Genomic DNA, 21,998 nt, shown 5'->3' with positions numbered 1-21,998 from the left:
CAGTTGACTGTGGAATATCTAGCAGGGACAAAATTTCACAAACTGACTTATTGCATATAGGTGGCATCCTATGACAGCACCACGCTTGAATTCATTGAGCTCTTCAGGTCGATCCATTCTTCCACAAATGTTTGTAAACCTGACTACATTGCTAGGTGCTTGATTTTATACACTTTTGGCAATGGGTCTGAATAAAACACCTGAATTCAATGACTGAGGTGTGTCCCAATACTTTTGTGTATATGGTGCATATTCTAATGTTGACCTATAACACCAAGTCCAATACTCAAAGTGTAAAAATGTTAAATACAAATAAATTACTGAAGCTAACAAAAAATTCAATTAAATTCTTTGCAGTCAAAATGAGCTGCACTGCTCAGTGAATGAGAATAGCGCGACTGCAGGCTTTTTCATTCAGCTCGAGCAAATCAATATTCAGTTGTGCTCTTATTTGATTTCATCCGCTTTAGGTAGCGCAGTCTGGAAGGGGCGTGAAGCCGCATCAAGATTTAAAGCAATGAAAAACAGGATTCTCTATTTCCTCCTTTATTGCCATGCATCTTTATAGATTTATGCCTTAAAACATGCCAAAGGACATTTATTCATCTTTATTCTTGCTCCAGGGCTCTGATTATAGGGTCTAGTACTGCAGGAGGGGAGCTGTTCAGCTACATCTGAAACTAGGTCGGTTTCTTCAGAGAAGATGCCCCCAGAGAAAGTTCATTGTTTAATTTTTCAATGTATTCTCCTTTTCTGTGTTATGAATTTATTAAACCATTACTTAGGCTTCCAGACATTCGAAACTTATTCAGTGAAGTATTTGCTTTATTTTTGCAACAACAAAAATGTCACCGATAAATGTAGGGACTATTTCACACTCAGTTTTATGTATCACCATTAAGACTGAAACTGCTATTTTTAGTCATTGGTGACGGGACAGGCAATGACCTGGGGCTCTGAGCTGGGAGGGGCCCCTGAGGGCGGCGAATTACATAGCAAATTGCAATGACAAATCTGCTTTATTTATCTACTTCAAAAAAGTGAAAATAAAGGTCATCGTGTTTCTCAAATTCGGACACATAGCCTTGTTATCAAAGCAAATACGGTATGTTCTAAAATATGATGAGTGCCTACAATTGGTCCTGGAGTCCACTGAATCGGTATGAGCTGGAAGGTAGATGTCATGATCCGCAGCGATGATAAGGAGTCGCCAAGGGAGCCATAATTACTGGAGGAACAGCTGAGTATGTCCTTCCAGTGACTCCCACATGGTGACAAAGCAGGATCCCACAAGATCCCGGATCCTCTCCAGTGAGACTCTCTCCTATCCTCAGCTGCACGTCCCTCCAAGCACTCCCTGCCCAGTTTTCATACTATCCGTGCTACCGCTGCATCCTTACCTCAAAGTCCAGCACAGAAAAGTAGCCCAATCCTCTCTCCATCCACTTCCCCAGTATATATATCTGCCGTACCTTCCCTGTTCATATACCACTGCTCACGTCGCTGAACTGTGAAAAATTCAAAGTGATGTGCAGTTGCATCCATCTACAAAATCAACTACGGACTGGAGGATGTGACAGGTGCGACTGGAAAACGCAGCAGAAGAATATCTGACTTCAATCGCTGCTTCAATGCCGGAGCAGGCTGAGCTACTGTAGCAAATTACATTGCCAATTCATTCATTAGCATCATCAGTATATCCCAGGATATACATATGGCCTAAGTTACCCCATACCCGTTCTAAGTACTGAAAACGTCGATGTTCAATAGGAATTAATATATAAAATACAGATTACCGCTTATGAGGACTAACTTGCGTATGATTAGGAAGACAGATGAGGACGAATACAAACAATATTAATATTTTACTTTTTACCATCACAGCTGCTAAAATCCAAGTACACATAACAATGTAAAACATAATATGTAACTTTTTAAATATATGCATGCATATAATAATGTAATATGGACCATGTTTTATATTCGTAGGCTTGTGATATGAGCGTCCCCCGGCAGCCCGAAGTTGAGCAGCACGCAGCACTTCGCCTTTGGTTTGATCCACTCCCCCCCGCCTACGGTGCGATGGTAGCTCCTGTTACAGCAAGGTCAAATTGCGGGACCTGCCTTCGGCACGCAGGGAAGATGCTGTAGTGGCGAGCCGGGGGTAACCGGGCCTGCGGCTTCCCGTCCTTACATCCCGTGTGTTGACAGCCGATCGCCGGCTATGGCACCTTCTTCAGTCTGAAAGTAAGTCCTGATGCGCGGCGTCCTCCCGCGATGAGCTCTTTAAGACGCGCGTCCGATTATCATTCACTTTCCCTCGGATTTCAATGCTGCGAAACTACGGTGTGATGTTTTATTACATACTTAATATGTGATAAGGAACCCGCTGTCCCGCAGGACTCCGCGGGCTTTAATCGTGGTGTCCGGACACGCACTTCTCTCGGGGACAGGTGCGGGGCGCCCAGCCCTGCACCATAAAGCCTATACAACTCTCACGTTTGCTTAAACTTATCATGCCTACAGCAAACACATCAGAAAGTTTTAAGATAGAAAAAAAATCTCGTTGGTATTACTGAAGAAGTTATGTCGCCAACTTGGTGGGTTTCATAGCGCTATGGGATATTGCATGAATGTCACGCCCGAGCATGTGGCCGTCTTGCGGGAAACTTTAACTATCTGCGGTCTGTTCAGTGTGGTACGTGTCCCGCCTGTAACGAGCCGGCCGACTCGCATAAATCGATGGATCTTTTGTGGTAGCGATGCGAACACTTGTTTCTCTTAACAGAAGCACTTTGTTTCTAATCTAATTTCCCTAATCAAGTACACATTTGCATACACTTTTTAGTCATTCGACTTATTTAAAACACCGCTCTTAGATTGAAAATCATATTGCAGTTAGTTTAGAATGGGAGATTTTATTGTACAAATGACAACATGCATGCTATATTATATGGAACGGTGCACATTGCGAGCTCCGTCGGCAGCGATGCCCTAATATTAAGTTGCCTAATAAGCAATTAATGAAGTATGGCGGGTCTGTGCGAAGAGGACGGGCTGATTTTCCTATGAGAAGATCTGCTAAAGGTTTCCCACCTTTAGCTTGCTCATGCTGAAGGGATTTTGGCCAATCGCTAAAGTCCATGTTGTATAACTGACTTTCGTCGGTCGCATCAGGCGACGCAACGCGCAGCCTGTCGTTTGCGCTGCTTTTAATGCTGCCTTAATCCCTTAGCAAAATGTAGGTGGACGGATAAAGAGTAGATGCCTGGTGTGTTTTTACATGATGGCACATTTGATCCGATTTTCGAAGCTTTTATACGTGATACCTTTTCGGCGTTTTGATCTATGAACATTTTTTTAATTTATGACTATTTATGAATATCGCGCAAATTTTGCTTTATAAAGCGAATAGTTTTAATCCCAATGCTGCAATTTCAGCAGTTCCATTAGATTATCAGACTGTCTAATTGACTTGACATGAAACATAATAAAATCGTGAGGTCAGCATTGGTGGCCCGTTTGCATTTGAAATGCATGACTGTGCGCATAGCTAAAATGTCACCAGAGGAACCTTGAATGTAACCCTAGAATGCATCCATACAAACATATGAACATTATATGCTTGGATGTTTGCTATCATTTCAGGTTTTGCCTTACATGCACTGGTATCAAAATATGAGGCTAAGCTGAGTCCTAAATGGTTTGATCATATCAGATGCCTTTTAGGCTTTTAGCTGCCATGCTACTGTCTCCATTTAATTTTGCTTTATTTGTTTAAAAGTGCAAATAAAACCTTGGTCCCGACCTTCAGATTTGTTCTGGTGCCAACACTGCTGCAGCAGAGAGGTACTTAATATGCCAAATCGCGTTAGACTTATAGGCCTACAAAACGTTTATTTTTCCATAACTGTATAAATACCATGCTGCAATCAGTTTTTATAATCTTTGTATGAGAACAATTCTATTGTTTTTTTAAACGTATATTATGCTTGAATCTCGAATTTTAGTGTGTCTATTAGTGCCTCGTTCTTGCCGGTGACATTTCTAACTATTAATCAGAGAGTGTCATGGGGACAGTTTGTCCGTGTCTCCTGTACACGTTTCTCTGAGCTGGTGGCTATTAGTCACACTGCCGAACAACTTTTTCCTGAAGGGTCGTGCGATTTAGAGGTGGTAGCAGTTGTGTGATTGTGGCAGCCGTGAGCAGATTAAGCCATCAGTCTGCGTCGTCTGTTTTCTGGTATGTTCCAGCCCGTGGAATCTCCCGCGAAGCAGGCTACTGTATCTCCTTTTTCCCATAGTCAGTTCATGTAGTTCACTGGTCTTAACCAGATTTTCTCCTGAAGATACAGATGAATATTTTTATTCAGTTAACAAGGAGGTGTTTTTAACACAGTCTCAGGTATGCCCTAACCAATATAAACTCACCAGCTCTCTATATAAAGAAGATATATGACTGATTTTGCCAGAAATAAATCAGAGTTCTCCCCGGTTGCTAAAAGCAGATTCTGTTTTGATGAGTCAGACATGACGGTATTCCCACCCACTTTCAATTTTGATATTTTATTTCTTTATCACCGGCTGTTATTATGGATATATTTACTTTATTACAGCCCAGTTTAATAGCATAATGGGATTAATCTCTCCTGCAGAGAAGTGCAAACTGTATTTTGCTAATTATTGAGTCAATGGCCGATTATCTCATAACCTCATCTGGTAGTACTGGGTCGGGTAAAAGATGCATTCTGCATGGTTTTATGCATGTTTTGTTTTCATATTATTTATTTTCACCAGAATTGGATGGCTTACTCTTTCACAAATGGTAGGAATTTGCATTGTTGAAATGAGAGGGATGGTATCAGGTTTCTGGTTTTGCAGTCCTTTCCGCCCGAGAGCGCTGGCTCGCTGTGGCAGTCCACTGAAGGACACACAGAACCCTCACGAGCCCCCTGGGCCGTGCCGCTGCACTCTTCTGCTGCTCTTTCTGCATGACTGATGGAGAAGCAGCTTTAGGATAGATGAAGACTGTTGGGTGGGATAGAAGGTACCAGCGCAGACCTAAAAAAAAAAGTGTCAGCAAAATTCTGGCGAAGCAGAAGGTTCCACAAGCAGAAGGTTATGGACGCCGGTGCGGGCAGAAGAAGAGGATGACGATCCATTTGAGGCTCCAGGAGACAATAGGGGTTTATTGGGGAAGCCAGAAAGGATACTAGGGAAAAGGACCAAAACAAAAGCACCACGAGGGGCTCAGAAAACAAACAGGAAAGATACAGAATTAACTAAAACCACGAGACAAAGCATAGCTAAGGAATAAGCAAGAACACAGGGAATAGACCTCAGCAGCAGAGCAGAGGAACATAGACATAGTAACATGAATACAACAATGATAAACTAGAGCACAGAGCAGATACAGGCACTTAAATACACAGAGGGAATACGGGCAAACAAGGGACAGGTGTAACTCTATAATCAATTAACCAATCAGGGGACACACAGGAACCTAACCAAGATGAACACAGAACTAGGAGGATTAGACATTCTCTACACTGGGAATGCAAAGCAAGGCTAATCAATTACAAAATCAAAAGGTACAAAAGAGAACCAGAACAGAACGAAAGGAGAGAGAAGCAAGTGCAGGAAATAAGACACAAAGTAAACACTGAGGAACAGGAAATAAATATAAATAACAGTTGAGGCTGGTCACTGGCCAGCTTCAAACCTGCGACTTGAGAGAATCGGTGTCGGAGCCACACATTCAACCCAGTGAGATAAGCAGCAGTTCAGGAAGTTGGGAAAACGCACAAGGATTCTCTGACAAGGAATGACAAGGCATGGCCAGTGACACCTGCTGGCTGAATGGGGAAGCGACACGAAGGGCAGGGACAGACGGGCACTGATCCTGACGCAGTGGGGTCGAAGCATTTAAAGGAGTCGAGTCGTTTGGACATTCAGATGTTCCAGGAGGGCGAAAAGCCATACCTAGGCTACGACTCTCATCTGGCTGAGCTAAGGGGTGGCGGCACTGATCCCAGCAAGTTCCTGGGGTAACACTTTCTATGAATGCCATATCTATAAGCATCTATGAACACGTTCATAATACTTTATAATGCATTCCTAAAGCATTATCTATATGTATCTATAGTGTATTAAATATGACAGCTTCATTAGAGCTTATGAAGTATTATAATCTCTAACATGATAATGCTTTATGAAGCTTTATGAAGATGATATAATGCTTTATTAATTCTTATACCGAGTATTACAGTGCATTACGATGGTATCTATAGTGCATTATGGATGAAGGCTTTAAGTAAATTACCATTTCTGGTTGCTCTCCATGGTACTGAATGACTGCTGTCGTGCAGGAAGACACGGTTGTCGTCTGTGGTACTGACCTGGAGGGCAGCTGGACTAATGAGCTGAGAGGTGGGGTTAGGGGGGCATTGTCGGGCAATCATGGCCCACACCCCTCCTTTCAAAGACTCCACTCAATCCTAGAGACGTGGCACCACAATGAGGCCACCTCAGTTCCTATTTAGTGCTTGACTAAGAAGGCGTGAGGAGGAAAAGTGGTAACTGCTAGGGACTGTTGCCTCAGCACCTGGTCATTTCTTTCAGCGTGGCTGGGCTTGTCACCAAGGTGAATGAGCACATGAGAAGGTGACATCATAGAGTAACAAGTCCCTGGTACTACTAGTGCCTCATTCTCAATGCTGAAGTATTTTCTCTCCCTGGCAAGGAGCTTTTGCCTGAGATGCATGATGGAGGATTGATCACCATCTGAGATTTTCTCGAGGTTGAACCCTTAACTTTAAGTTGGGCTCCTCAGATAGGACCAGGAACCAAAGGAATTGGCTGTGATAGACTTGGAGCCAAGAGTGGTTTTGTTAGAGTATGAAAATCTCTTTGGTACAATCTGTTGGAGGCCTTGCAACATCTGCAAAATGAGGACGGAAATGCTGTCATCTGCATCTCCTTGGCAGGTTGAGGGTTGGCCTTGACCTCAGAGGCCTGGAGAGCGAGGAGCTGATGGCCACACTGGGATTTGTGGTGTGTGCTGACTGGCCGTTGTGGAGCACTTAGCAAATGAAGGAAGAGGTGTAGAAGGGATGGAGATGCTGTAGGACAGGATAGGAGCAGCTGGACCAGAGTACGGGGACGAGTAAGAGGAAGCAAAGTCCTGGTGAGCGAGACGGCCCAGTAGGACCAGCGGGGGGGGGGGACGTAACGCCATTCTCATCATCTGAATCTACTGTGAAAAGACTCAGGCGTGGTAAATGGCAGCACCGGCTATTAAAATTCAGCACCATCTCCTTTGCAATTTTTCTTTTGTGCAAAAATTAATAAAAATTTCTTTTCCATTTTGTGACTGTACTCCAGAAAGAAAGGCATTTAACTGACTTTCAGCTGAAAAGAAAGGAGAAGTCCAAGGCCTTTATCACAGGGATTATTAAGGTTTAACATTAAATACGGGCTTTTTCACATTTTAGGGTTTTCACTATGCAGTTCCCTTAATGCATGCTTTTACTGTCTGGAGTGTTTCTAGGCTGAATCGCTGCTTCTTTTTGAGAAGAAAAGGAATGGAATCAAACTAGATTTTATTATAAAAAAAAAACTAATAATAATAAATAATCAATCATTAATGTCATTTAACTGCTGTCCCACCCAGGGAGTTTCCTACCTCATTTCCTTTGTGCTCACCAAGATAATCCGCTGTATAAGTAGTTATTGAAAACAGAAGTCTGCTAATCAGTTGTACTTGTTCATTTGTAAGATGCAATTGCTAAGGCAGGGGCCTGATTTGGCTTTCGGAGGGACTGGCAATCTAGCAACCTTTCGAATAGAATTCAATACTCCTAAAATACCAATTGTTAAGATACCACCATTAAAATTAGATTATTTCGGCTTTATTTTGGCCAGAGTCGTGACTGAGACTGTGTTTCAGTCAGTGTTGCTTCCAAGTCATTTTTTGTCGGTTCACTGTAACACGCCAGGACAGGATGCTACTGATGATAATAAGATAGGGTACGAAAAATAGGGGGCTGAAGACCTTAGTCCGTGCAGTCAGTCAGCTAGGGCTTTGCCTGTCTAGACCCTTAACAGTAGGCATAACATGCTACATAAAATTAAGTGTAACATCTACCTACTGTATAGTTCTCTTTACCATTTTTAACAGTACCGGAGCCATCCAGTTTTCCAGCACAAGTGATAAACGTTCCCAGCCAACGACACATTTTACATGATGCTTCCGCAATACGAAGGTGTCACTTCTTGTGGGTTATAATGGGATCCTAAAGTTATTTTTTTGTTTGGTTATGAGTTTTCGGCTTCAGGTAGCTTTTTTTTTTTTGTTTTAATTTACATATCCAGCTCATGAGGCTGTTTTAAAGTCTGGGAGGGACTCCTGGGACGGTTGCCGACTGGGTGCTTTTCTTTTACAGCACCTGGAAGCTCTTGGGGCAGTTTTACTACATTAATGTAAATGTGGAGGCGATTAGGAAGACAAAACAGGAGGAAGAAAGGTGAGCAATAGCAACAAGACGTCGCAGAGCCCCTCCGTTAACAGCAAACCAAAACACTCTCGAGTCGGCCAGAAGTGCTCTCTCACGCTCGCATAAGCAATTACTCATTCACTCTAAAAGACTGTAGAAAGGTTTCTGAAGAATAAGTTGGTCGAGAGTGACTGATTTATTTTGTTATGTATTCACTGTATAAAGGGATGTGAAGATGCTTAAAGCGATAGGACTGGAGGGAGACAAATCGATGGCAGGTGTCTTGCTAATGAACAGCATGCAGCATTCATGTCGTGTTTGTACAGGTTTATACAGGTTACGATTCAGTCAGTTTTCCTGCATTTCATTAGCAGTCAAAAAACAGTTCTTCAAAAAACTGTGCTTTTTATTGTCATTTTTCCCCCCAGATTTTGTCCATAAAAATAAATGCCAGTAGATAAGTCCCTAAGTCCTTCGAGGTCAGATAGACCTACCCAAATTTGGAAGGCTAAATAATTTATCAAGAGACCTCATCTTGACTCTGAAGCCTAATGCCGGAGTAGGGTAATGGACTCTCTGGCACTGTTACAAATCCGTAAGTGGCATACTTGTATGCAGCCAAACGACAGTTTGGACGTACCTTGCAATTTAGAACATGGTGAACACGCTTAATGTGCTTAACATAGACTAAGCGGGATGGATTATTGCCTCCAGGTACAAAATAATAAGCTGAGTTTGAGATGATATTTTCTTTTTTAATCAGACTGATAAAAGTGCTCTGGGCACCAAGAGTCAGTCCATGTTTTTGGTCCCTCTGAGCTCCCAGTCAGACAGTCCACATTTTTTGGAACTGGGAGGGAGCAAAAACCTGGACTGTCTGTGGGTCTTGGAGGACCGGATTGGGAAAAACCGCCTTAAGCAGGTTCTCGTCCGCGACCATGGCAGGACGTAGGGCAGTAAAATATTTACTCAGTTCCAAATGAGGTGCATTAATGTGGAAAAGTCCTCCATGTGTAAGGGGTACCTGAAAGAGCAGATGCTTTCTAATGTACTGTAGTCTGCATAATTGAACAAATACTCTCAGTCTTTGTGTGGATGGAGATTTCTTGGCTTATGGACTTAAAGACCATAAATCTAATATGCTTCCAGTGTACCTCACAGAATGTTTTATATACCTTTATTACCAATAAAGTTCCTAATTAGGGAGTGTCAATATTAACAGCAAGCTAATGTATTATTACAATAAATTGTCATGTGTCGTGCTTCCTTATAAATCAGTCTGCTGAGCTGGGTTTTCGAAAGACCAACAAAGGCCCGGCTGGGTGTGACTGGGAGGTAACTGTGGTGAAGGAGTTGCCATGTACTTATACAATATAAGATGTCTGACATGAGATGAGACACAAGCCTTCTTAGGTGTTTATCTCTAGGAAAGCTCAATTAGCTGTATTCCATTTTCATTTTTTTATTTGCTTCAAAAGAATATGTTAAAAGGAATGAGTGGGTAATTTTGGAAAGCCTTGTCTTGAACCATGAATCATGGGCTGGGGTGCGTGGAAGAGTTGGTGATGCAACTCGGTGACGAGGTTTGAAAGAGGTCATCCACATGGCTCACATGCACATAAACACGGAGGTGCTATTTCAGGGTTCGGCAGAAGAGATGATGAAAGGCAGGGTCCTGGAATGGAACCATGAGGCACACCTTTGTGGCCGGGGCCTTGTAAGGTTTGTGTGTTCCGGGAGAAGGTGAAAGCTGCATAAGAGAGAGAGAACAAGATATTCAACTAGAAAATCAGCAATGACCTGCTTCCGTTCAAGAGAACTCTTAAGTAAAACATTACTTCACCAGGTTCAGCAGACTGAAAGAGTTTATCAGGAAGGTTTTTATCTCTTTGACTGAAGAAACTCAAAAAAAGTTTATGGTGAAGCTACCTTGAGTTGGATATTGGGCTCAATGGTTCTGGGAATTGGCAGATGACCAGAAAATATTAATAAAATGAAGTTCATAACTGTCACGATATCCAGCTGTACATACTGTGACAGCCAGTTTGCGTTGGATGAAGCAGCTAGGTATCTCAACATAGATAATGTGTTAGCAGAGTAATATAATTATAATTTATTCGGGCCATCAAACACTCCAACTCTGTACTGGGTAAGTGGTTGCAGGATGGATGGATGGATGGATGGATGGATGGATGAATAGTCCATAATTTACTTACAACACTTTTTGTCTTTCATGATGTGGCAGTCTGTCACATGTCACCACCCGATAAGGTATCTGAGAAGTGACAATTTAAGTGCTTGCAGGCAGAGTAGAGGCAAGTAGTTAAGACATCAAAAGCTTTGGGTTTCTATCGAAAACGGATAAATCGATCAATTATGATGGCATGCTTGTGGTCATCTATGCTTACAATCTGTCAACATTGCAGTGTCACTCGGTTTACTGCGAGCGAGGTTACGTTTTATATTCGTTACTCTCAGATAAATACGTTGTCATCTTCTGCTGTCAGTGTGGTAGGGACTGCACTGGGAATAGCCAGAGATGGGCAGGAGATGTTGATGTCTGAAGAACATGGCTCAAGGAAACGCATGACTCATGCATCCGCAGTGGGACGGACACCGATTACATCAGCTACCAAACGAACAGTCACATCTGTGTTACCTTTTCATCTTTAAATTCGACAATCAGTCGTTGTTTTCAGTCCTCAAGACAATCTGTACTGTTACAAGACACCAGCAGGGACATGGTGTCGTTCTCGTACCTCATTATGTTTTAAACCACTTTGCAACAGCAGTTTAATATAAATGTGACCAATTCACTGAGTGTGATACTTACATTCATCTGTTTAGCTACTGCGAGTTACTATTACATTACCCACTACACAGTATGATATCACTAAAGAAACTCGGGGTAATCACATCGCTCTGTGGTGCTATAGCAAGGCTCCTCTTGTGACTTGGGATTTGAGTGAACGACCTTGGGGTTCTTAATCTCAACCAACGAACCCGGCTGCATTTGTTGATGCTTTCGTTCGAGCTTCAAACCCGCCCCGGCCTTCGGGAAGTTGCTTCAGTGTTTGCATCTTTCAGAGATTCCTCTCAAATCCGTGAAGAATCTCAAATGTCGACATGAGACGGGCAACATAGCAGACGGGATCTATTTTAGTGAATGACGGCCTGAGAGACACAGAGTGTAACAATAACTAATAATGCCAGTGACACCGATGCCGGATATGTTCCGAGTGCCTAGTGAATTGTTTATCAATGAATTTCTGTAGTCAAACTCCAGTTTATGTCCAGGAAGGAGATGATTAACCACCATTCACCTACTTTGGTAGCCAGCCGCATGATTTGCTGCGCGACATCCTGATCAGCCAATGCCTGGCTGCCAAAGGGGTCAGGTGACGTGGTCACATGTGCTTCAGTGTGGGAAAGCCACACCGGCCTTTGTTGCCACAGGGCATCCCTGGCGTCCTTCCAAAATCCAACTTGCTCTTGTCGACACCGGCAGACTGTGTCCACCGCAACACATAAACAACAGCTACAGGAATGCTTGTTAGCTGTATATGTGCTCGTCAGAAGTCTGCAAAGTGACACATAAGCAGAAAAACAATGTCAGGTTAATGAATCTCAAAAGTCCCTCGATGAGGCTTCCTCACTCTTCCTGGTGGTAAAAGGCCCCCGCAGACGGCACACTGCAAAAGCCAGAGTTTTTATAGCATCGTTAAAAAGTCACAGGTCTGTCACTCCTGCGTAGCGTCCTTCCTGGCGAGGACGTTAAAAGCATTCTCCTTTTTATTGGGGACTGTTACTTGGGTAAAAGCTCCATGCCGCGTTTAGAGCCGGGGACGAGCCAGTCCAGCACCAAAATAGCGCCCTCTTAGATTACGGAGGTTGGTTTATTATTGCCGATGGTGACATTGTGTTTTCACAGGAAGGCGCTGGGACCGTTCTGCGGTTGTGCTGCATATTACTGCTTAAGCAAACATTTTCCTTGACTTTTCGTGCTGAGGATTATTCGACTTGGGGAGATGATGTGTGAAACCTGGACTGCATAATGATTTAAAATCTCCGGGATATAGCACAGTCTAAATAAGGTGAGTTTTATCAGAAATGGAGGAGAGCAGAGCGTGAATTTAAACTCAGTGCTCCTTTACCTCCCTGCCAGGGGGAGGCGCCACCAGCCAACCAAGGAGAGCAAGTCAGCTGACTGCACATGTTTGCGTTAGGACCAGTCGGGGAAAATCCTCATTTTCTCTGCTTACTTATGGTGCACACTCCTTCGTTCTCCCTCAGTAATTCCCGTCATGTTTGACGTTTGTGACAGCCTCAGTCAACCCATGCCGACGGCTCCGCATTATTTTGTTTTTTCTATCCGTGCCAAAACAGCATCTTTTGTTTGCCTTCAGAGATTTACTTTAACTCTCTTTTTTTTTGCCCCCTCCCCCATGTCTTCCTCCTTCTCCCTGAATGTGGAGAAATGTGACAAATACAGCCTGGATTATTTTCTCCCACATCACCTGGCTTGAGCCCTCTCACACAGCCAGCGTGTACATCATTTTGATTAGCGCATTAAAATGGTCAGTCAAGCTCACATTTAATCACTATGACATGACGTAAATTTTACTATCCGTCTTGTCTGTGGAACATGAGCCAGATATGACAGATCATTATGTTTTTTTTTTTTTTTTTTTTAACTAATGGTGTCTAATTACCCATATTTCTGAGCACTCAAATATCTCTGTTCTATTATCATTTAAGAATGACCTTAATCACGAGGAGGTGTATAGGCTCGAAGGACAGCCTGCTTCTGTCAGTACATATCATATTTCCTATTAGGATATCATTATTACACTGTAGCAGACGTTGGCTTTATGGGTGATAAAAAATCCATCCGTTACATATGTTTGTGTTGTCTAGTTTGTTGCTTACGGTTACAGGATCTTTCAGGCAGCTTATCAAAGGCCTATTACATCAATAAAAGCAATTGTGAGAACTTGATGAGAGATGGGATCCAGTGGCTAAATCACTCAGTAGATGTAAGTGTGTTTGGGCGTCTTTTGGGTAGTCGGTGATGAAATTATCAAAGACAGTATGGATATCCAGGGGGGAGTGAAGGGTCGTTTGCACCGTGGGGGTCTTGGTGGGTCACTTTTCTCTGGAGTAACCAGGGAGAAAGTCCTGCCTAATGACCCCCCCCCCCCCCCAAACCAACTTCTGTGTTTTTCACTGACACGCCGTACGAATGGCAGCATTAATAATTGAGCCCCGTCCTCCCCGCTGCGATAACCTTTCCATGAAAGGGGAGTGAACTCCTACGGGTCCGTTTGACCCCCCGGCTCTGCGGGCTCGTAATAAATCTAGCTTTGCGGACGGAGGAGCGCGGAACCTGCCGGCACCATTTAGCCTTAACTATTTACAGCCTCATTTCGTTTCTCTCCCTTGCAATCCGAAAGGTTAGTTTGCGGCAGAAATGCCACGAATGCCAACATGGAATATGAAAAGGTCCTGGAGTTGAGCTGGCCTCTGAACGCATGGCCAGAGAGACACTGGACCCCAGGCCGTATCAGAGCTGCAGGCTACCCGCTGATGGTAAAAAAGCAGCCAGGCATCACTGGACTAAAGGCTCGTCCCTGACGGGGGTGGGGGGGCGGTGGCAGTCAGCTGACATGTTGGAAGTGAAAGGCGGCTCTCGGAGCCAGCATATTTATAAGCAGGTGGGCCCGGGTAGTGATTTCGCTCTCCAGTGTTCTCCCTGCTGTCGGGCTCCAGTCGGCGCGTCTCCCGCCCCCCCCCCATTTAGTCTGGCCCCCGCTGCCTTTTGCAACACGCAGGGAACAGTGGGCTCCACCAGGCCGGGCCAGGTGCCGTGTCGTGTTTACGTTCTTAGCTATACGCACATCTCCCCAGACACGGGCTCCGTGACGTGGCCGTTTCCCATTCCTCCGGGGCCGCGTTGCCGTGGCAACGGCGCTTTATCGCATGTCATGCATTTGTGGCGCCTAAGAGCCCATGGCAGGCTGAACACGCCAGGTTTCTGTGGCTAGAGTTTTACCAATTACTTTAAAAATCGTAACAGGGGATATCGCTTGTTATAGGCCACTGTCTGTTCTCTTCCTTTTAAAGCCGCCCTTTAAAAAGGTTTTTATGGGTAATATGGATGGCACTAAGAAGCTTACAATTACGGTTTTTGTTGCTAATTTTTTTGATTTCCTGACTGAATGACCAGCCCCTTTCTCATGTAGGCTGCTTGACTGATCGGAAATGGTGTTATTCTGAAGAATAAATGAAAATTAAGTCCATATATAGAAAACCATAATCCTCTGAGATGTTTGAGTCACTAAGGTACAGTGTGATTCTTTGCTCGGCATGATGGGAAATCCCCCTTTGACGTGGGAGCAGATTTCCTGGGTTAGTGGTCTCCTCAAACCCTGTTTTTTTTTCCTTCTCTCTGTCCTCTAACTCATCCAAATCTCTCCATTTGAAGGTGGTTAACAGAGGCCACGTGGGGAAGACCAGTCTCATTTTGTGAGGGGGGGGGGTAGTATTGGGACCCTCACTGTTGTGTTTACATCCTCTCCCTACACTCCTAGGTCTGGCTCCTCGAAGACTCATCATCTTAACCTTGACTGCAGGCTCCACCCGCAAAGTGACGCTCAGCCAAGATGTTCAGCACCAAAAGGTCAGTGTGTCATCGTCATTTGTCTATTTGCATTAAGATTAGCTACAAATCTCCAGTCAGTCGAGATGCGGAACAGCTTTGCAACGCCAATGTTACTTCTCCACGTTCTAAGGACTCTTTAAATTGTGGGAAACGAGTGTTCTATGGGTTTTAATGATTTCTGTGCGGTCAAAGGTCACATGTTCCCATATGTTTCTGTACACTCGAGAAACTCCCAGTGACGCCGAGGGAATAGAACAGAAATCCTTCTGGCCGTTATAGGAGACCAACTGCTAAGCTTTAAACCAGCTGCTGTGCACCAGTAGGTGGTGCCTTCACAATTACAAATCATCGATCAGCTTCATCCGGCAGTCAGCGACGAGCCAACACCAGGAGCATTATGGGTAATGAATTGTGTTTTGGAGTGATTCTCCTGAGGAGAGCTTTGTTTTGTGGCAGTTTGATGTTATTGCCGGCACAAAAGACATTAAAAGCTAGGGACAGGATGAATTGGCGTCAGATTTGCTGAGATGGTACTGAAAAGGCACGATGGTGATTTCAATAATAATACCCTTCATAAGCTGTATGCTTTGTGTCCTACATAATGAGTGGCCCGAGATCTACATTTGCACGCCTTACATCTCCAGTATGAGCCTCCGTGCCGTGCGGAGGGCTGCACATTCTTCCCTATGGGTGTTTCTTTTTGAAATAGCAGCATTTTTACTTTCTGAACTAAACATGCATCGCAGCATTTAAAAGCTTCTGCTCCTTGTATTTCAGCAATTTCAGGTCCAGGCAGCTGAGAAAGCTATTTTAACATCATTTTGTCATATAATATGATGCTCAGTTAATCATTATTGTGTACGATGCTGGATAAAATGTGTAATATTTGTGCTAAAAATTTACATTTTTTAAAAAATGACCAAGCTGAGTTTACTAAGAAGGAGATTATTGGGTTATTTTGAAGGCGACTGGATGAAGGTTATAAGGTCATGTAAAGGACTGTATGCACATTGGGTCTGATATGACCGCATATCATCATCACCCCACGCGGAATAAAGAGCGTGTATAAGAGCACGTATAAGAGCGTACATAAGAGCGTGCATAAGAGCGTGCATAAGAGCGTACATAAGAGCGTGCATAAGAGCGTACATAAGAGCGTACATAAGAGCGTACATAAGAGCGTGTATAAGAGCGTACATAAGAGCACGTATAAGAGCGCGTATAAGAGCGTGTATAAGAGCGTGTATAAGAGCGCGTATAAGAGCGCGTATAAGAGCGCGTATAAGAGCGTACATAAGAGCGTACATAAGAGCGTACATAAGAGCGTACATAAGAGCGTACATAAGAGCGTGTATAAGAGCGTACATAAGCGCGTGTATAAGAGCGTGTATAAGAGCGTACATAAGCGCGTACATAAGAGCGTACATAAGAGCGTACATAAGAGCGTGTATAAGAGCGTGTATAAGAGCGTACATAAGCGTGTGTATAAGAGCGTGTATAAGAGCGTGTAGTTTGAATGAGACCAGAAGCGCTATTTGCCTGTATCAAGACGAACTAAACCGCCTGACCGATACCGCAGTATATAAACATATTTTTTGTTTTCTTGGTCTATAGTAGTTTTAACGAAATACATGCGTTGTTTGGGATAAAAGGCTCAGCTTGCATTTTGAAAGGTCACACTGCAAAGTAGGCCGTATTCATTCAGTATTAAAGCTGATTAACTGTATCACTCAGTCTGAGGCCTCGGCCTGCCTGGCCGTCTGTGGCGTTAGCGATCGGTTACGTTAATTCGCCTCCATGATGCAGAAGGTCCTGCTTGGCCTTCTGTCAAATGACTTTCAGATCTTCCATTCTGCTTTTGCACTCAGTACCCCCCCCCCAAACCCCACCCCCACCCATCCCTTACCCCAAGGACCTGGCTAATTCATCACCGCCAACCACCCTTGGAATTAGCCATGTAATTAGTTTAGATTTAACCAGGCAAGTTACCTGGCTACAGAAACCTAAAATATCCCAGCAGAATGATCGGTTCTGACATCAGCACCACCTTCTCAAGGTATCATCAGACTTATGCGGTATAAAAACCATGTTGCTGGTTCATCCGTTCGTTTTATCCGCTAAACACAGAAGCAGCCCTTTAAACCTTATCTGTGATTTCCTCAGTGATGTTACTGCTGGATGTTAGGGCATTATTGCCGGTGTGACTCCTGGTTTAGGTGAGTCCCCGACTGCATGCTGGGTAATCATATCGCTGTTGGGCCCTTGACCAAGCCTCTTAACCCCAAAAACTCCCCCAGGGCTGCTGGAAGTCAGCCAATCCTGTGCTCTGATCCCAAGCTTTGCACTCATGTGTCTTAAGGGAGCAAGATGGAATATGTGAAAACTAAAGAAGTCCTATGTAGCTGTGCAATGGTGAATAAAGTATCATCTTTTGAGTAGTTTACCTACAGTTTAGCGTGCTATATAATTTATTGTTAAGGTCATGATACTTTCTTTCTCTTAAAAGTGTCGTAATATCATTACTTATTTACGGATTAGCATTGTGTCTTTGTTGTCATGTGTCATGTTCACTTACAGCCTAAATTAAAGAATACTTAGACTAGTGTCCTGTTTAGGAACGTGACTGATTTAGTACTTCCAGTTAAGGATGAATAAATGCCATTTTTTGCAGACTGAGTTTGAGTACCGATGCTCTCTGTCTGGTACTCATCGATTTTGATACTGTTATAATTTAATATTTTACAAAAAAATAGTGAAACTGGTGCTTGAATGAAAGTATTTATTGTTTATGATGTTATAGGTGTGAAGGAATCTAGCATTCATGCTGCAGTCTCCCCTACCCAGAATCCTTCAGTACTGAGCGCTCTGGCATCTTGGAAAGGGGACACCAGAGAACATTTCCCCATGGGTTACGTGAACCTTGGTGATGCAGTTTGTGTGCGTGAATTCCAAAGCATGAACATCCCTTCGTCCCATCTGGGGTGTGTGTCGGCTGAGAGGTGCCCCCCCTGCTGGTGGACTGCTGAAACTCTACATCCATTTCCTGTTAGGAAGCATCTCCGGTGCGCTGAGGAGGGAAGCCAAGAAGTGGCAGTAAGGGTCTGTTTATGTGCAGAAGGCCACTTTATTAGATACACCAGCTCATTAACTTGACCTGCATACTGCACTGAACATCACACAACATGCACACACAGGGTGTGCCGGTTCAATCGCTGTGCACTGGGAAGGCTAATGCGTCCGATTTCAACGATTCTAAATGTGTCGTGATTGTTTGTGCCAGGCGTGGTGGTTCCGGAATCTCAGAACCGGACCCCCCTCCTGGGATTTTCACGCCTTACTGTGTCTGGAGTTTACAAAAAAAATCAACAAACAAAAAGAATCAGTCAGCGGTAGCTCTGTTGCTGAAAACACCTCGTTAATGAGAGAGGTCAGAGAATGGGCAGATTCGTTAAGGATAACAGGAAGGCCGCAAGTGCGAAATAACAGCTCGGTACAGCAGCGGTGTGCTGAAAGGCTTTTTCAAACACGCAGCACGCCAAGTCTTGAAGGGTTTTTCTAGACAAAAGGGGGTCCTATTATGTAGGTGTACCTAATAAGTTAGCCAGTGAGCGTACATCTGCTAATTGTTTTTTTTTTTTGTTTGAAATGCCGGCTTACAGAGCAATCCTACCCAAGCTGTCGAATCCACCCTCGCATAAACAAGACTTTAATTAAAAGTCTTTCATTAAACTTTAATCAGTTTAGTGGCTGACATATTACTTCACCTTCAACGATACTGGAGTGGGGGACGGTCTGGCGAGGGGGCGGCCTCATAAATCTGTTGGGGAGGGAGGGGACAGTAATGTGACGGGCCGGCTGCTTAATTTGGTCCGCCGGCCTCCAGCACTGCGGCCTCTTCGATTATTACGGATCGGCGGATAGGTCGGCGCCTCTCCTTTAATTGTTTTTGCTTACATACTTGTTAGAAAGTAACTTGGGCGATGCTAAATCGAATCTTTCGTTTCTTTAGCCAGACTTAACGGTTTCAGCAAGTAATTACCAGTTTTCTCAGGCGTGGCGATGAATCTTGTTTGGCGGGCGGCATGGCTGCGTAGTTCCCCGCACGCGGCTTGTGCAGCCCCTGGACATCATTCTCTGAGGGTGAGACACTCCCCCTAACGACGCCTCCCGGTGTTTTCATCCTGGAATGGGGGAAGGAGCCCCCGCCTAAAGACACGGCAGCTGTTCCATTAATCTTTCGACGTCCCGTAACTGTATTCTGCCAGGAAGAGTCGGTCTTCAGGACCACTAGCCTATGCTAATGTTATTTCCGTTGATTGGGTTTGACCCTTGTAAGGCCTGAAATTAATTTTGTCCAGATTGATTCGTTTAGTTTTATCGATTTGATCATCGGCTTCCTGAATTCTAAATGAAAAGGTTGTCTTGAGGCAGCAGTTTTTTTTTTTTCCTGCCCCCCCCCCCAGCATAAATAACTGCTTATGCAGAGAGCGGTGATTCAGAGTCGGGTTTGGGAGCCCTGGCATATTAGGAAGGGGATGCACACACACACACACACACAAGCCCCAGATGGGATGATGCTGTGGAATTCACACACACACACACACACTACATCACCAAGGTTCACGTAAACGCCATGGGATTATGGCAGGATAATTGCACTTCGCAGAGGGCACATGCTCAAAGATCCTACAAAGTGTGGACTTGGAAAACAGGGCCAGAATCTTTACACCACCGACGAAGGGTGGACGCTGTCGCTGGCAGTTTCAGTCTGAGGCACGGAGATGTTTTTCAGCCCGCGGTAATTTGTGCCAGGGCTCCTTATGGATGTACGGACCCAGTTTATTAGAACCGTCTGGCAGCTGTTCTGTAACGCGATTAAAATTAACGCGTTTACTTAGAGTGTCGGCTGACAGCTTCGCCACGGCCGATCGCAAAGGCACCAGTGACGTGAAAACTCTGCTAGCAGGCTGGGAGACTTAATTGCTCTCAGCTGGGTCTCCAAATGAAATTACGGAGACGTTTGCCCGTCCTTCACATGCCGTGCACCTGCTGAATCGGGCCGGCATGCGGCTGGGATCCGCCTGCCGGTTAATACGCGATTAAAGACGGACCTCTTCGGGAACTCCTAAATCAAACTTGAAGCCATATTCCTGAAACCTCATCCGTCTCCTTCATGATGCATTCTGCATTCCCCAGAAGAGCTGAAGAGCACGAGAATTTCCAGTATTCCTCCTTCACTCAATTACAGAGCGGGTCATCAATTGGGATGGACCAGATGGTCAGTATTTATTTTTGTCTGAACTTTATTTCTCATCATTTCTGAAGTGGCCCAATGAGCATGTTCTGAATGTGACAAAGCATAGAATTTCATACCAGCGCCACACAGAACCAGCGGACCCCAAAACAGCTACCAATGAAATGCTTCAGCAAATTATCAGGAAAAGAGGCATTAAGCCACTGCCATTTTCAAGGCATCCATTGTGGCGCTACTCAACTGTTGCACCGACCATCTCCACGTCGTAAGCCATGGAGACCATGGAGACCATGCCCGCAACACGCAAGTTTACTGAAGTACAGTCCTGCAACTTGACCTCAGATAATCCTGGAAGGAAGACTGAAGCAGCATGAGTGCCAGTGTGGAAACAGAGACATTAACACATTTTATTTACGATTTTAACCTGTCCAGTGCCTGTGGAAAGCTTCTAGCATGTTTGCAGTCCTACTGTTATGTTCTGCGTCCATCTTTTCCAGCTGTGGCTCCTCCGCTTTTGGTCTTTTCCTGCTCAGCGAAATCGGGCACTTTGGAGGGTGTTTCAAAGGTCACTTCTGCATGACTGCTTGGAGCGACGCCCTTTGCTTGCTAAACTGGGACATCAGTCAGATTTAACTCACAAATGAAGGTTTGGGGGGGGGATGCAGGGTCATAATTACTGAAGAAGCAGAAGCAACCTGGCCAGAAGATCCCCAAATGGTGCCCAACCCCACGTAGTCACATGCTTAACGCTGGCTAGTTAGGGTGCCGACGGCTGCCTTTCTGAGCCACGGTGCTTTCGGACTTTGGCGCTGGACCTTCTGTTTGACCTTGGAGGTGGCTTTCATGGAGAAACATTTCCAAGATGTGCTCAGGTGACACCCAGTCACAAACGAGCAGCCCTAATGCGCCATGCTTATTTTTAACTCTCCCTTCCGATGTACCATAGATCATTTTAATTTATTTATTAAACATGTGGTTAATTTAAGGATGAGGACTCCTCAGTGGGAGCTATTCATCTTAAAGCCAACGTGAAAGGTCCATGTCGTCTGTCTGCCCCAACCTCCTGTCCTGTTGATAATCAGCGAACCTAAAAGCAAGCTCTAAAATTAAACCATAATCTATTTTTTAATGTGTCATCCACTTTGTTGTTTAACGTGGCTCTGAGTCACCTGGGTCTGTCAGATTCGCTTTAGCCTCCGTGTTTGTGTGGAAACCGTGAATAAACATGCCCTACGTGTATGAGGTCATACATGTCGAGGTGGTGCCTAGCGATGTCACGTAGCTGGGGCCGGGGGGAACCTGGACTGGGATAGCGCTGATTCCCAGTTAGAGAGGGCTGGACGGTGCAGGTACTTTGGGATCAGGATGAATTGGTTTCCTCCTGGAGTCTAAAAACACAGCTTGGGTGAATTTGATGTCCCCTGCCTTGTGATTCTATGCTAGCAGTGACCCTCTAATGCAGTGTTTCCCAACCCAGTCCTCGGGGAATGCTGGACAGTCCACGTTTTTGCTCCCTCCCAGCTCCCAGCCAATCAGGAATACCGAATACCTGGTACAGATGCGCTGGGAAGCAAAAACGTGGACTGTC

At 44.5% G+C, this 21,998-nt stretch overlaps 1 protein-coding gene across 2 annotated transcripts in view; it reads left to right on the top strand.

The window, feature by feature from the left end:
• The first annotated feature begins 2,096 nt into the window (after positions 1-2,096).
• The window catches only part of oxr1a (oxidation resistance 1a), a 123,359-nt gene continuing 103,457 nt past the window's right edge, over positions 2,097-21,998 (top strand). For both annotated transcript variants that reach the window (XM_072716795.1, XM_072716787.1), the window contains exons 1-2: positions 2,097-2,247; positions 15,086-15,174. In XM_072716795.1, coding sequence (XP_072572896.1) covers positions 15,158-15,174 — 17 coding nt within the window. In that variant the 5' untranslated portion in view covers positions 2,097-2,247; positions 15,086-15,157. The remainder of the gene's footprint in view (positions 2,248-15,085; positions 15,175-21,998) is intronic.

This window comes from Paramormyrops kingsleyae, chromosome 9 (genome assembly GCF_048594095.1).
Source record: "Paramormyrops kingsleyae isolate MSU_618 chromosome 9, PKINGS_0.4, whole genome shotgun sequence".
NCBI classification, from domain to species: Eukaryota; Metazoa; Chordata; class Actinopteri; order Osteoglossiformes; family Mormyridae; genus Paramormyrops; species Paramormyrops kingsleyae.
Note: the sequence above shows the minus strand (reverse complement) of the source record. Positions and strands in the feature narration are given on the sequence as shown.